General features: G+C 40.1%; 1 protein-coding gene across 1 annotated transcript in view; it reads left to right on the plus strand.

Annotated features, from left to right (window-relative positions):
* F9 (coagulation factor IX) overlaps positions 1–14,594 on the plus strand; it is a 41,972-nt gene that overhangs the window by 13,619 nt on the left and 13,759 nt on the right. The window contains exons 4-6 of the mRNA XM_075187310.1: positions 2,021–2,134; positions 6,271–6,405; positions 7,909–8,135. Coding sequence (XP_075043411.1) covers positions 2,021–2,134; positions 6,271–6,405; positions 7,909–8,135 — 476 coding nt within the window. The remainder of the gene's footprint in view (positions 1–2,020; positions 2,135–6,270; positions 6,406–7,908; positions 8,136–14,594) is intronic.

Genomic DNA, 14,594 nt, shown 5'->3' on the forward strand with positions numbered 1-14,594 from the left:
GACTGTGCAGGCAGTTTGTACATGCTGCAATATTCCCCGTAGTATCCTTCACATGAACACTTCTATTATATAGACTTGCTTATTATCTAACTTGTACTTTTTGCAGATCATCACTTTTAGCCGATCTCTCATTTATGAATCCTTACTATCTCACTTTAAATATTTCATGAAGATATAATGAATCATTTACATGTTTCGCTTGCACAGAATTTGTCTACTGTTTACTTATGTAGGCACATATACAGTATACCGCATATACTTCCTAGTGAGAAACTCATACAACAGCCTCACAAAGGGTCACAGAGTTATTGTTTTGTTCACAAAAAGAACGCTCTATGCAATAAATCACTTTGATAGATACATGAATGCTTGAAATGAGCCCTCTACATGCAAAGCGACTTCTAGAATAATTGAATTTAGAGAGATTAAAAGTGTTTGATTGAGATATCAGTGCAGAAATAAGAGTTTTAATACTGTAATTAACTGCAATTTAGCAAAGTCTGCATCCATTCCTATCAATGAGTTTGGTAGCAGTAACTGACATTCTGCCACTCAAAGACCTTTGTATGTTAGAATTATGCACTATAAAATGTTTGTGTTGAACAGCGTGTGACCACCTTTGTTGGGGGTTTAAAAAGGATAAAGTAGTTCAAACTTTAAAAAATCTGTTTTAAAAAAGCAAGTTCTTTCTTCTCTGTTGCAATTATTTAGATACACGCTCTAGCATAGTATATCTACCATTGCCTGTATCTACAGACTATCCTCTTCAGTGGAAAGGTATTGATGCAAGCTTGTGCATATGGCTAGCAGCCCCCACTACCTTGTCATTTGCCCAAAAGGTTTTAAAATCATTGGCGCAATTAGTGCTAATACCCTGACTTTGCCAGATCCACTGACTTTTGTCAGATGGCACAGTCCATATAAGCAAGGACTGTATGTGGTCCTTATGCCCTGCAAAGGACTCTCTGCAGATACAGACAGGCTTAGAAACACTTTGCTAGAGAGTGTTAATCAACATTAGCAAATGAAAAGTTCTCAAAGGCGGATTAATTCATTAATTTGTTAGTATATATAAGGATTTTAAACCTACTCATTTCATACCTTCCTATATATTTAGAATCAGCCTTGATAAACAAGGCACCAACAAGCAAACAGTAAATGAATACCAATTTATTGGGAAAAATTATACGTATTACCTGTTTAAAGACAGAGTATTATAATACAACCACTGTTTCTGTCTCCCCTCAGACAATTTTATCAGTCTCCATGAGATCTGTACCTGTTATTTCTCTAACACTATTTAGAAACACCTGTACAAGTTTTGTTCAAAATTGCAGAAAAAAAAACAGATACAATTTTCTATTGATCACTAGGGGGCAGTGTTACATTGGAGTATTTCAATTATATTCCTCCATGCAGGCAGAACTGCAGCGCTCACTCAGAATGACTTACAAAATGTATTTATTATCTATACATCGCAAGATTTTTCTTTGAATAGGCAATCATGGATATAATTTGAAAATATTTGCATCTAGTGAAGACAATACAGACCAGACTGCTGCTTTCCGGGAGTTCTAAAACTACATGGTGGCGTAGTGGTTAGCACTTGTGCCTTACAGCATTGGGTTTATGAGTTCAATTCCTGACCATGGACTTATCTGTGAGGAGTTTGTATGTTCTCCCCGTGTTTGCGTGGGTTTCCTCCAAGTGCTCCGGTTTCTTCCCACACTCCAAAAACATACTGGTAGGTTAATTGGCTGCTAACAAAATTGACCCTAGTCTGTCTTCCTTTGTTTGTGTGTGTGTTGGGGAATTTAGACTGTAAGCTCCAATGCCGCAGGGACTTATGTGGATGAGTTCTCTCTACAGCGCTGTGGAATTAGTGGGGCTATATAAATAAATGGTGATGATGATGAAGTCTCAGCGTACAATGTCAATTTCCTACTTGACAGATAGACCCGTGCACATTCCTCTATATTTTAATGTATGTTTTATTTTTCCATTTTGCTGACCTGTCTAGATGGAGATCAGTGTACATCAAACCCCTGTTTAAATGGTGGAATGTGTAAAGATGACGTGAGTGCCTATATATGTTGGTGCCAGGAAGGATACAGGGGAAAGAACTGTGAACTTGGTACGTATAAACCATCTATATTTACTTGCAAATGATGGCTAATTTGAATATTGTCAATATAGTAATTAAATAATTGTGTTGATTTTCTAAGCTCATTAAACTCATTCTGCGGGAGGAAAAGTTTATTGAGTGTGAATATTGTGAAATGGTCCAGGTAGCTATTTCTGCAGAATGATATTGAAATAGCAGTCCTATCGCCAACTGTACCGCGATCTGCCTCTCACTCACATCAGAATCTTATGGCTGTTTTATTTCAAGCAACCTGTGGGTACATACCCGTAATTTAATCCCTCATCAGAGACCTGTATACAAGCACAACCGTGTTTGAGCCAATAGAAGAAAATGTGCTGAAAAGGAGTCTGGAGTCAAGATAAGCACAGAGGTCAAAGTCAATGGTGAACCCAAGGTCACCACTTTTAGAACCACATGCATGAGCTCATAGACCTGAATGACCCCCACAGTGGTATTTCCTTGCTTCCTCGTTCCCGTCTGTTACTGGCTTGCAAGTACTGGGGTAATTCTGGACTCAAAATAGCTCCTTCATATCCTAGAATAATCCTGAATCATCCAGACTCACTTCAACACAGTCTGCGTATCTTCATATGTGCTGGGGGAAATCTACAGTGGAGACTTGGAGTCTGGCACTCGTTTAGGGCCAACACTACCATTAGGCAAACACCAATGAATAGGTGAGTCAGAGAGACATTTAACCGATTTTATACCACTTTGTCAATTGGTGATGATTATTATCGACTAGAGAGGAACAAAATTGTGTAATAGGTTATTATACAGAGGAGTGATAATCTTTGAGTTCTAGTTTTACTGCACCATTCACATGTACAGTGCTGTAAATACATAAATAATTTCAAAGTAGGCAATGTGCCTCCCAAATCTTCAACCAGTCTTAGCTGGATTCCACTAGAACAGTGAGACCCCAGTTGTAGTTGCAGTGTTATAGTAAAATTCAGCCCCAGCTAGTCAGCACAGGGCTGGTCAGTGTCAGACTGGGGCATGAAGGGCCCACCGGGGAAATGTAGTGATAGGGGCCCAATACATTGGGGTGTGGCCAACTGTAATAGTGGGTGTGGCCAGTCAAGGGGGTGTGGTCAGTCCATGGAGGGCAACTTACAACGTAAAGAACAAGGACACCTGGTAAATAAATATATATATATATATATATATATATATATATATATATATATATATATATATATATATTCATTATAAGGTGCCATTTAGATGGGGTCTGCAGTATGTGTATTGATTCCATTCCCCCATTTCCCTCAGGGCTTCTCTACTCCTTTCTGGTGAAAAAAAAAATGACAGGCTGGCTGGCTTGGGAGGGCACTCACCTGTGTGGAAAGCTCCAGCATCCTGCTAGTCTGGGCGGCCGTGATACTAGGAAGACGGCACACTCCTCCTCCCCTGCTGAAGTAAAAAACACACTACCGCGCAGATGCAGAGAGCCCTGACACGGCTCTCTACACCTGCGCGGTAATGAGTTTGTGACGGAAATGGCCCCGCCACCCAGAGCTCGATTAACGGACACTCACCTGCTAAATTTCTTGTTGCTTCCTGAAGCTGCTTCTGCTGCACATGCGCAGAAGATCCAATTCGGACATTTTTGACAGTAGTACAGCAGCACCGCAGCTGCTGTACTACTGAAGAGATCGTCTGATGCGGGCGGCGGGGGGGCCTCAGAGGGGGGCCCAGGGCACATGCTCCCTATACCCCCCACGCCGACATCTGACCTCCGGTAAGCTCCGTCCCAACAGCGGAGGGGGCGGGGCTTAATCGCGGCCGGGCCTACCGGTGTATAGCCCGGCTGGTCGGCAGGCCAGTCCAAGGCTGGGGCTGGTCCTAGGAGGAAAGCGCACAACAAATAGCATGAACTCCCTCCCAGAGGCTAACAGCATCCTCATTGGAAAATTTTGGGGCCATTCTGAACCCTCCTGGGCTGTGAGGGCCAGCAGAGCCAGAATTAGACACTTCTGTGCCCTGGGTGATAGAGGGTATGGCAAAACACTGTGGGGTTCCATCTAGCCACAGAGGGTGTGGTTTGCCCTAAACAAGCACTAGACCTCCTTCCAACTGCTTTCACTAATTGTGACTTCTTATTGATCTCTATGCACTCTGACTCATTCTGAGCTTGATCTGCGCAGCTGGCTGCAACCCCTCTTCAATAATATAAACACCAATTAAATCAATCATCTGCTGGTCATGTGTGCGGCCACCTACTTGGGAACCACAATGTGGTGTGGTACCCCACGTGCTCTTATGCTTCAGCTATGGAGTGGGTGTGGCATTTGCAACCAGAGGGTCCCCTGAATTGTCAAGTGTTTATACCAGACCATCTCATGGAAAAATAAAATGTAATTGTATTTACTTTAATATAATATGAACTGTATTTATCTTCTCCTCATGCATATATTATCACTGCTGCAATAGATAGAACACAAACGCCAAACTCTGCCAGCACAGATCATAGTGGTTACAAGCACAATTTCTCCCAAATGCCTCCAGCACATTACTTCAGCAGATGTTATCACTTTACAATGTTCGTTTCCTCCAAGTGCACTTTTCTTGGCGAAGTAGATTACATATAATTACACAGCATCATACCCAGTATTGCTGGATGCAATAGTTCCACACTTTCTACAAATACTGGGCTCTATCTCACAGGTGTCAGCACACCATTGTCATACTTTGAAGGTTCATGTCATGCTCGAACAAGGATTGACTAACATTCCCCTATCAAGGGATTCTCCACAGGAAAATCCTTCACAGTATGGGGGTATTTTTTATGGCGGTTCTCTTACACAATGAACACCCCCCCTCCCCCCCAGCTCCTGTTTGCCACTTTGCCTCTGCAGCAACCCCCGCTCCTTCTCAGTATGGGGGCAGTTTTCAAAGGGGCTCTTCACAATGTTCTCTCTCACATTACATGTGACTTTAGCCAGACCACACTCACCATTTGCTGCTCGGCACTCTCCCCCTCTTGTCCAAGTGCCGATCTCATGCACTCCCCCTCTCAGATACATAGCATGCTTGTGTACCACACAAAATGTCATTCAGGTTATTACAGTGTCATTGTGTGGTTTCATTACCTCTAGTTACCACTTTCATTAACTAGACTGGAACTCCTGGAGTGGCAATCACAGTGCTCCCAGTATAATGGACATGAGCCCCAATACACATATCTACTATACCAAAAGAGTAAACAGAATTACATACACACCTCATTTTCAAATAAAGATGTATTAAATTAATGACTCACCAAACCCCTCATTCACCACTTAATGTAAAATAAAATCTTCATTTCTTCTTTCTTGAATCTAAATGGGAAACTAAAAAACAAAACATAAAAACCCATACCAAAAATGGCCAACCCAAGCACTGGCACTGACTATTATAAAATTATCAAAGTGGGGAGTCTTCGAATGTCCCCTTTACCCAAATTTGTTCACGGAGGACTGTGAATTCTGGGTGGAACAAGAATTGTGGGCAGAATTCTACAGAGAACACTTCTGGACAAATTCCTCTGGTGAATGATGACAAATACTAAATCTGGGAATAGTATTTAACTGTTCACAGAATCTCACATCATTCTATTAGTAGTGGTTTCTAGACAAAGTTATACTACAGGAGGAAGATTCAATAGCCGGCAATGTGGTCGTGTGGACATAGCGTAGCGCACATTGCTGGTAATTACAGTAGAAATCTCTGCTCATTTTATCTCGCACCTCTATGGGAGTCAAGCAACATTAAGTCCATCCTTTAAGAAAGGTAACAGTGGTAATCCTTGCAAAATAAAAGGCACAAGTTTACCACGATAATCAAATCACCAACAAATTCCATAGTACTTCCATATTAATTTTATCAAGTTGTGCCTTTAAAGAAATAGCTGTTTTAAATTTCCCCTGCAAAGTTGCTGAATATCGGTGACTTGCAAAATCCGCACTTTAATACATTTACTCCCGAGACTGTTTGCTCTAGCAATGCTGTTGTATTAAGAAGATTCCCAAGTAAAGTTATTATGAACACAAAACAAAAGCATTGGAGATCTAGAAAATAAGCTTTGCTGAGATATTTTATGCACTCTTCCTTAAAATGAGACAGTGTCATTTGTCTTTCAGCTCTGCCAATCACTTGTACCATTAGCAATGGGGGATGTCAACAAATGTGCAAGGAAGATGCAAATAGAAAAGTTATTTGTTCCTGTGCAGCTGGATACAAAGTAGGAGCCGATGGAAAAACATGCATCGGGATTGGTAATTAACACAATTTTGCATTTACTATTATTTCACATTATGTCCATTTTTATTTACTATTATTTCATACTATTTTATGTAGAGTACTGTCTACAATACGGAGGAAGATTTGTGAAATAGTCAAAGGCTGGAGCCTACAGTAACAAGCCACCCTTGTGCGTCAGTACTCATCTGCCCTGGAGAATTCTAATAGTAAATTTCGTCAAGTGGTTTTCTATTCTTGCGATAAGCAGCATTAGAAAATCTTTGACATCGCTGATCAGTTGTAAGTAGGTGCCTATATGAAATGTCATGGTCTCCTTTCATCCAACTCCAGGGGGTATATTTAGATATTTAGATTTTGATAAGATTAGGTGCATATACTCAACTACGGTGTACCTGGAAATTATTCTAAAATATTGGCCGCTTTTGGAAATATGGCTATTGAAACAAAACACACAACACCCTCTTACAATGAACATAGGAGCACATAAGGCATACTCTATATAACATTTGGGGGGTATATTTACTAAACTGCGTTTGAAAAAATGGAGATGTTGCCTATAGCAACCAATCAGATTCTAGTTGTCATTTATTTAGTACAAAATGACAGCTAGAATCTGATTGGTTGCTATAGGCAACATCTACAAGGAATTGTAACGCATAGTTGGTCAACGGTAATAATAGTGCCATTGCAAAAACATTCCAAAGGACACATTTTTATTTACTGGGATTGTCCCTATAAATTAGGGACAGTTGGACTTTCTGGAATACAGAAACCTGAAAGAAATGCATTCATTTGTAGATGGGTGAGGGATTATCATTATTTGAACAAATAAATGTATGTATGGAAGTTAAATGCAACATAAATTCTACAACTTTAGGACTAGGTTGAAATTGTATATTTTTTATTTGCACAATTTTAAGAGATTCATTTTATAACAGAGGTCGCTCATTTTGTAACTCATGTTATATTATGTTTCTGCTGCACAATTGCTTTGTAGTGCAATAATCTCTTTTAGTCGCAATGGAAACACAAACCAACATACATTTTAATGTTGACGATGAGCGATTCATTGTTTATTCCGGAAGTTCTGAGCAGGTAATGTCATTAGTCCAATGAACACAGGAATTTGTTTTTCATTCCTTTGGGCAATTAATCTCAAGAGAAATCTCATAAAGTTGTAGTATTTACTAAACAATTAATCCCATGAGATTTAATCACAGAGACTGAAGACTGTCTGTGTTGCCCTAGCATTAGATAGCTTGGCTGATTATTTTCAATTAATTATAGTTCATGTTCCGAGGCTACTTTTAGTGACACACCATTGGCTTATTGGTATGAGGGCTAGAAGGCTCCCGGAAGAACCTGCTTCACTAGCCGTCTTTCCTCTTTTCATAGTCCTTGTGATATGAATAAAGTAGACTCTTGAGTGTGGCACAATTGCAAATGCTTGTACAGGGCTAACAATGCTGCCAGTCACCTGTTCACAGTTTCATTTTTGACTGTACTTCTTTTCACAGTACAATATCCTTGTGGGAAGGTTACTGCACCTGAAGCTCTAAAAAAAGATGTCACCCGTTCAATCCTGGATAGTGAGGACTTTAATTTAACCAGCATAGAGTACCAGAATTCCACTGAAAATCTACCATGGAACAAAACCTCAGATGACATTGTTCCAGTAACTGTCGATCCAAATGTCAGGATTGTAGGTGGGACCGACAGTCTAAAGGGAGAATTTCCATGGCAGGTACAGTAATACATGTTTTATGTCAACATGGCAAACTTTAATTTAAGCTTAGTCAACCACTGGCTTTGAATTTCTTGGTGAACTACAATTCCCATCATGTTCTCCCAACTATGGTTGGCGTCATAAATGCACATTTAATGCTAGCACTGATCCTGTTAGAAAAGCATAAGCATTCACAGTTTTCAGTCACTTCATTGATGACAGGTGACAGGAATTGTTTCACCAATGTCACACAGGAATGATTACGCTGTCAAGACACTGCATGTGATAGCTCATACGACACCACCCTAAGAGATTCAGTTATTTCAAGATATGGCACAGCCTACATTGTACTGAATGATACCAGTTAAAGCTATGGCAGATTAGTGAAAAAGACATTGAAAGTATTTGTTCTTGGCATTACTTTTGAGCCCTGAAAGGCTCATATGACCTCACTGTGAATCTGTGTTACTATATTAAACAGGTATTTTATGCATTATATAGTGCCTTGTGTAGGAATTGTGTAGGCAACACTGTGGCTAAGTGGTTAGCACTTCTGCCTCACAGCGCTGGGGTCATGAGTTCAATTCCCGACCATGGCCTTATCTGTGTGGATTTTATATGTTCTCCCTGTGTTTGTGTGGGTCTCCTCCGAGTGCTCCGGTTTCCTCCCACACTTCAAAAACATACTAGTAGGTTAATTGGCTGTTGTTAAAATTGACCTTAGTCTCTCTCTCTCTCTATGTCTGTGTGTTTGTGTGTGTGTTAGGGAATTTGGACTGTAAGCTCCAATGGGGCAGGGACTGATGTGAGTTCTCTGTACAGCGCTGCAGAATCAGTGGCGCTATATAAATAAATGGTGATGATGATGATGAATTCCCAGTCAGCATACTGGGACACGTTGCTGAGTCATAGTTCTAGGCTGAAAGCGTAACAAGAATTTAGGTATGATAGTAACAGTGGTTATGGTTGGGAATTGCTAAATTGTTAAATCATACAGACAGGCTCGGGGCACTACAAGGTACCATGCCATAGCATATCTGCCATCTGTCCCAATATCAGTTGGACAGTCCCTATTCACAGACCTTTAAAGGCATACCTACCTACATTTAGACATGCAGATTCAGAACAACATAAGGCCTGCCGCAAATCTTCCCAAACTCCACCTAAAACACCCACTTTTTGACTAAACTATGCTCATTTCCGCATTAGACGTGCCCGTTTTGAAGTCTGTGGTTCGGGATTGTGCCGCCAATATTCGGAGAGTTAGAAGGTATGGGAAAGAGTGGGCTTGCAGGTGATGTGGACGGGCTTTGCCAGAAAGTTGGTGGGATTAGGTGGCGTTTGTGTCAATTGGGCAATGGTTTGGGAGGTTTGGGAGTGGGACTTATTTTTGCCCCAATAATTGTTGGAAGGTATACAGTAAGTGTCTACTGAAACATCTTTTAGGAAGGGAGATTTAAAATAAAGTTGCAGAGAGAAAGGCCTGTAACATAGGACAAGACAGCTAAAAAGGATTGTACAATCTGGTAAATATTTCTCCCTGTAAAGCCGTCCTTGTAAGGTTGGCACAATGCTGTTTTGGGATTACATGAAAAATCTTTTGAACAAAGTAATAAGGCATGGGGAAGAAAGATCAGCCTGTTTTGGTGAGAGATCATCATCCATTTTGCTCAGAACATTGAATAGCTGTACAAATTGTTTTGTCTTTCTGTATGCAAAACAGATCATAAAAAACATGGCAAACAAAGAACCATTACCTTCTACAGAGAGTATATATAGGCGACCTATGCTGCCCTCTGGTGGATGAATGTTCACAATTTACTTTTCTATATGCATTCACAGACAAAAAGAGCAATAACATTGCATTTTGGTGGGCATGTTTTACTGTTGATGGTTTCTAATTATTATAACTTTACACAGCTGGGTAATCTATTTTACATCACAAGAGTGTAGTAAACAAATAATCTACAAATTAAAATATCGATGGAACTCTCTACAAAAACAGTGATTATGTAGTTGTGTACGGTACATGTGTACTTGTCAATATGTCCAATACTTGTAAGGAAAAAAAAACATGCTTTGTGTGCTGTGATCCTTGTAAAGTAGTGAGAGGTTATCTATAGCATGTCTCATAAACAAATAAACAGATTAGAAGGCGTTATGTATTTTATATCCGAACATGTTTTGAGTACAGACAGACGGAAAACACCATTAGACTCATAATCATTGTCTTTGTTTGGAACATATTAAAATACTTTCTTCTATTTTTGTAACACAACTATGCTAAGGCTGACTAATAAAGTTCTCAGGGCTTAACCTTGTTAATTAAACATGGGCTGAAACCAATAAGCACTGCATTGATGTTATATAAAATTACCTCTATAAATGTACGATATCTCATCTTGAAACTGTCAGTTTAGCTAAGTGATCCAAAAAGATTGCCCCCTACTTGGGGTGAGCTCAGCCCTTGCATTTTATTGGATTATATGATTGTTGGATTACATAAAGGAACCCTTGGAGGTGAGGGGTGGTTCAATTGGGAAGCGGTGGGCTGAGCTAGTGACTTGTTTACATTTAGTGAACTCTCCTTTTTTCATTCTACTTTCTTATTCTCCATCTTCTCTTCCTCTGTGAATAAAATATTGTGTTGTTTGTACAGTATATTTCAAAATTATAAATGTATTTTATTTAATAAAATAAGTTATGATCAACTCTATAGTTGACCATTACAACTGTATTCCCCAGTTCGACAATGTAAATATCCTTCTATCATGTCACATTCTGCCTTATGTAAATGCACCTGTGTGCATTGATAGAATTTTTTCTCATGTAGATTAATGATACCTAGTGCTTCAGCATCTTCATACTGTATACCAGAAGAAAGACAGGATGCAGTATGAGTGTATTAAAACCTCCTGTATGCACCTCATACAGGTGACTCACTCTCAACTTCAATACGTTTTCCTGATTGGCATCAGATCAGTCTCCATATTACTCAAATGTACCAGATCCCTAACACAGTGCCCAGGCACTATCATAATGCTCAAGATGTTTGGCTTCACAGTGTACTCATTAAACAGGCTGAGTCTGCAGTGTCATCGGTCCCAGCTTGGCCATGAATGTAGGCATTGTCTTTGCATCTCTGCATGGCTCTCTTTAATCTCCCTCTCAGTACTATGGCCTACGTAACTTTTGCCTACAATACTCTCACTGTGTCTACTGGCAGTGCATGGCTCAGCCTAACTCCAGTTGACTACTAGGCAAGGTCAAGGTTATTCTGATGAGCTTAGACTTGGACTCTAGCCACACTCAAATGCTAGGAACACAATGATCATCCTTGTCCTCTTCATCAACCTTCTCCCAGCTGGACCTCCCAGGACTGAAGACAGACTTTTAAATCCTCTGATTCCCTCCACCAACACTCTATCTCCCCAGGGGGTGGTGGCCACTAATCTCAACTACGGGGTTCAATCCACTGGAAGATGCTAAAATATCAGATGCTCGCTTGTGCTGCCTCTGCAAGAAGGAATTGATGTATGTTCTGTCCATTGTTCTGACCTGTGTTGTTGTTGACATGTCAGTGGATTTCACTGTGTAACATAAGTTCAGAAAAATGGTAGTCTTCTTTAGGACTTCACTGAGAGCACAGAAAGAAGGACCCTTCGCTTCTTTCCTCAAGTAAAATTAGCATATAGTAAATGTGATCTTTACTCATCAACAGTCCACAAATAGTCATCTTTAAACAATAAGATATCTGAATTTTGCATGAAGAAAGTGCTGCAATGTACTTAACTGAATGCAATATACAGGACTCATGGGTTGCATGGGTTTCGGGTGCCCTGACTGCAAGAATGGAGAAACCTATTTATCAGGGCAAGCAGTGATACTGATGCTGTCCTCTGATAATGTTATCTTAAGATGGTGTTAGACGGAATGCTCACAGGAAAAAATGTTTTATTATTAGAGATGTTCACTGACCCCCGTGTTTTGGTTTTGGGTTTGGCAAAACCGCCCTCGCTTGTTTTGGTTTTGAATCCTGATTTTTTTTCTAAAATCCCTTTTTTTTTGCTAAAATCACATAATTTGGCTCTTTATTTATCCCTATATTATTATTAACCTCAATAACATTAATTTCCAATAATTTCCAGTCAATTTTTGTCAAGTGACAAGAACACAGCTACACCTCCTGTTTCTGTATGAGCAATGTCCCTGGAGACTGGAGAGTGACAAGAACACTGCTTCCCGTTTCTGTGTGAGAAGTGGCACTGAGCAATGTCACTGGAGACTGGAGAGTGACAAGAACACTGCTACCCCTGTTTCTGTGTGATCAATGTCACTGGACAATGGAGAGTGACGAGAACACTGCTACCCCTGTTTCTGTGTTAGCAATGGTGCTGGATCTCCTGGGAAGGGAGGTACTTATGACATCCAAAAACCCGTGAGATCCGATAAAGCAACAATGACGTTTTGCCTCGATTCAGATCCGAGGATGAGCAACAGTACCGAGCCGGCTTGCGAGCCTTACTCGGATCCCTTAAGCTTGGGTGGGTTTGATTTTCAGAAAACCAAGCCTGTACATCTCTATATATTATTAAATAAAAGCATTTTTCTGTGTTTTTATAAATATTTTTCTTTTCTATTTTTTCTATTTTATTTTTCTTTTATAAACTTTATTTTTATTTAGAGAATCTGTAAATGAAAGTCCAAGTCTGGGCTTCCAGAACAGATTTTTCAAATCCTTTACATCCAATTATTCAGTGTTCTTTCTATCAACATGATTGAATAAATGTATTTCTTTTAAATAACGTGTAACACAATAGGAGTAACCTGTATATTATTTTTGTTAAAATCACCATAAATTTAGGTTTACATAATTCTTCCCTAGAAGAGTTTGCAACAAAGAAAAATGTAAATGATTCTTTAGTTTGTGCATAAACGCTCTATAGTAGGAGCCTACCAGAGTCTTACCCTTGGGCCTGGTGCAAACGATAAGCCTGGGTCCTCCTCATTTGCCTCCCACCACCTACACCTGCTTCATCAAATGTTTCACACACAGTCCCTACCTTTCTGCCTCTCCTCTCATCTGACCCCCTAATGCGGTACTCCGCTTTATCTCGTCTACCCAACCCATGACTTCATGAGCCCATGTTACATATCAGGGTTACGGCTGAAAAATTAAACTTTAACAGAAAAAAATAAAAAACACCTAAGTGCAACAGTTTTGTAGTATATACCATCAGGGCCGTCTTTCCCATTGGGCACAATGGGCAGGTGCCCGGGGGCCCTGCAGCCCAGGGGGGCCCGTCGGAGGCAGCAAAAAAAAAAAAAAAACTGTAAAAAAAAAAGAAGACAATACTTACCTTGCGGTCAGCTGCCGATCCGGTTCCCTCCATGGTCTCCTCCTCCGTACGGCGCTCGCAGTGCATGTCGGGTGTGACGTCATCACGCCCGCCCGACAGCCATTGCGGAGCGCGACGGAGGAGGAGACCATGGAGGGAGCCGGATTGCCAGCTGACCGCAAGGTAAGTATTGTCTTTTTTTTTTTTCCAGGTTTTTTTTTTTTGTTGCTGCCTCCGACTGGCCCTCCTGGGCTGCAAGGCCCATATATAATCATTATTTTATTTTTTTTATATATAGGGGCCCCGGTGCACTGCTGTGCCCGGGGGCCCAAGATGTTCTTAAGAGGGCCTTGCATACCATGCATGAAATAATCAGCAACAAAAGTATACCCCACCCTCACTGTCTGGTGCCTCTAGCTACTTTGCAAAAAAGCATTCAAACATTACTCTCCAATTTTGTATTAGATTGTAATTTCAGAGTATGAGATGGGTGAAGAAAGATTGAAAATCGAATTAAAAAAAATTATTGTGCTTTTTCTAAAATTGTATATAATAGGTCGTTCATCATTAATCTTAGGCAATTAAAGAAATTATAATTATGTGGGTTTTTTTGCTAAAAGTTATTCCCAACGTGAATAAAGAATGAATAAACCTAGGGATATTTAGTTATTACATTATACTTATCCACTGGGTTTTCCATCTAAATTAATTTAGGGAATGTTTTCTAATTCTTAAGTGCATTTCTGCCGTCTTGATCAGTGAATGATAGTATTTAATGTATCTAATACTAGTCCTGCTTCCTAGGACTGTGTATAATGTCATCTATGTTACGGTCATAGTACATCAGATTGTTTTATTGGCAAGTATCATGCAATCATCTTTGCAATGACGTTCTACACTGCAGTTTCAAGCACTCTCTCTGAAAAGATCACTTGTCTGGTAATGATACTGCACTCAAATGGCTTAGTTTTCTGGATTGTGTATGGGGGTTGCATGTGGATGGAATCCCCCACCTCCCCAATAAATGTTGTCCAAACCATACTACATTTAAAAAGGGAAGAAAAAAAAGTTTGAATACAATTTACAACCACCAAGTGGTGATACAGAGCCCTTCAATAGTATGTAGATTATACTAGGT

This window comes from Mixophyes fleayi, chromosome 9, assembly GCF_038048845.1.
Source record: "Mixophyes fleayi isolate aMixFle1 chromosome 9, aMixFle1.hap1, whole genome shotgun sequence".
Lineage (NCBI taxonomy): Eukaryota > Metazoa > Chordata > Amphibia > Anura > Limnodynastidae > Mixophyes > Mixophyes fleayi.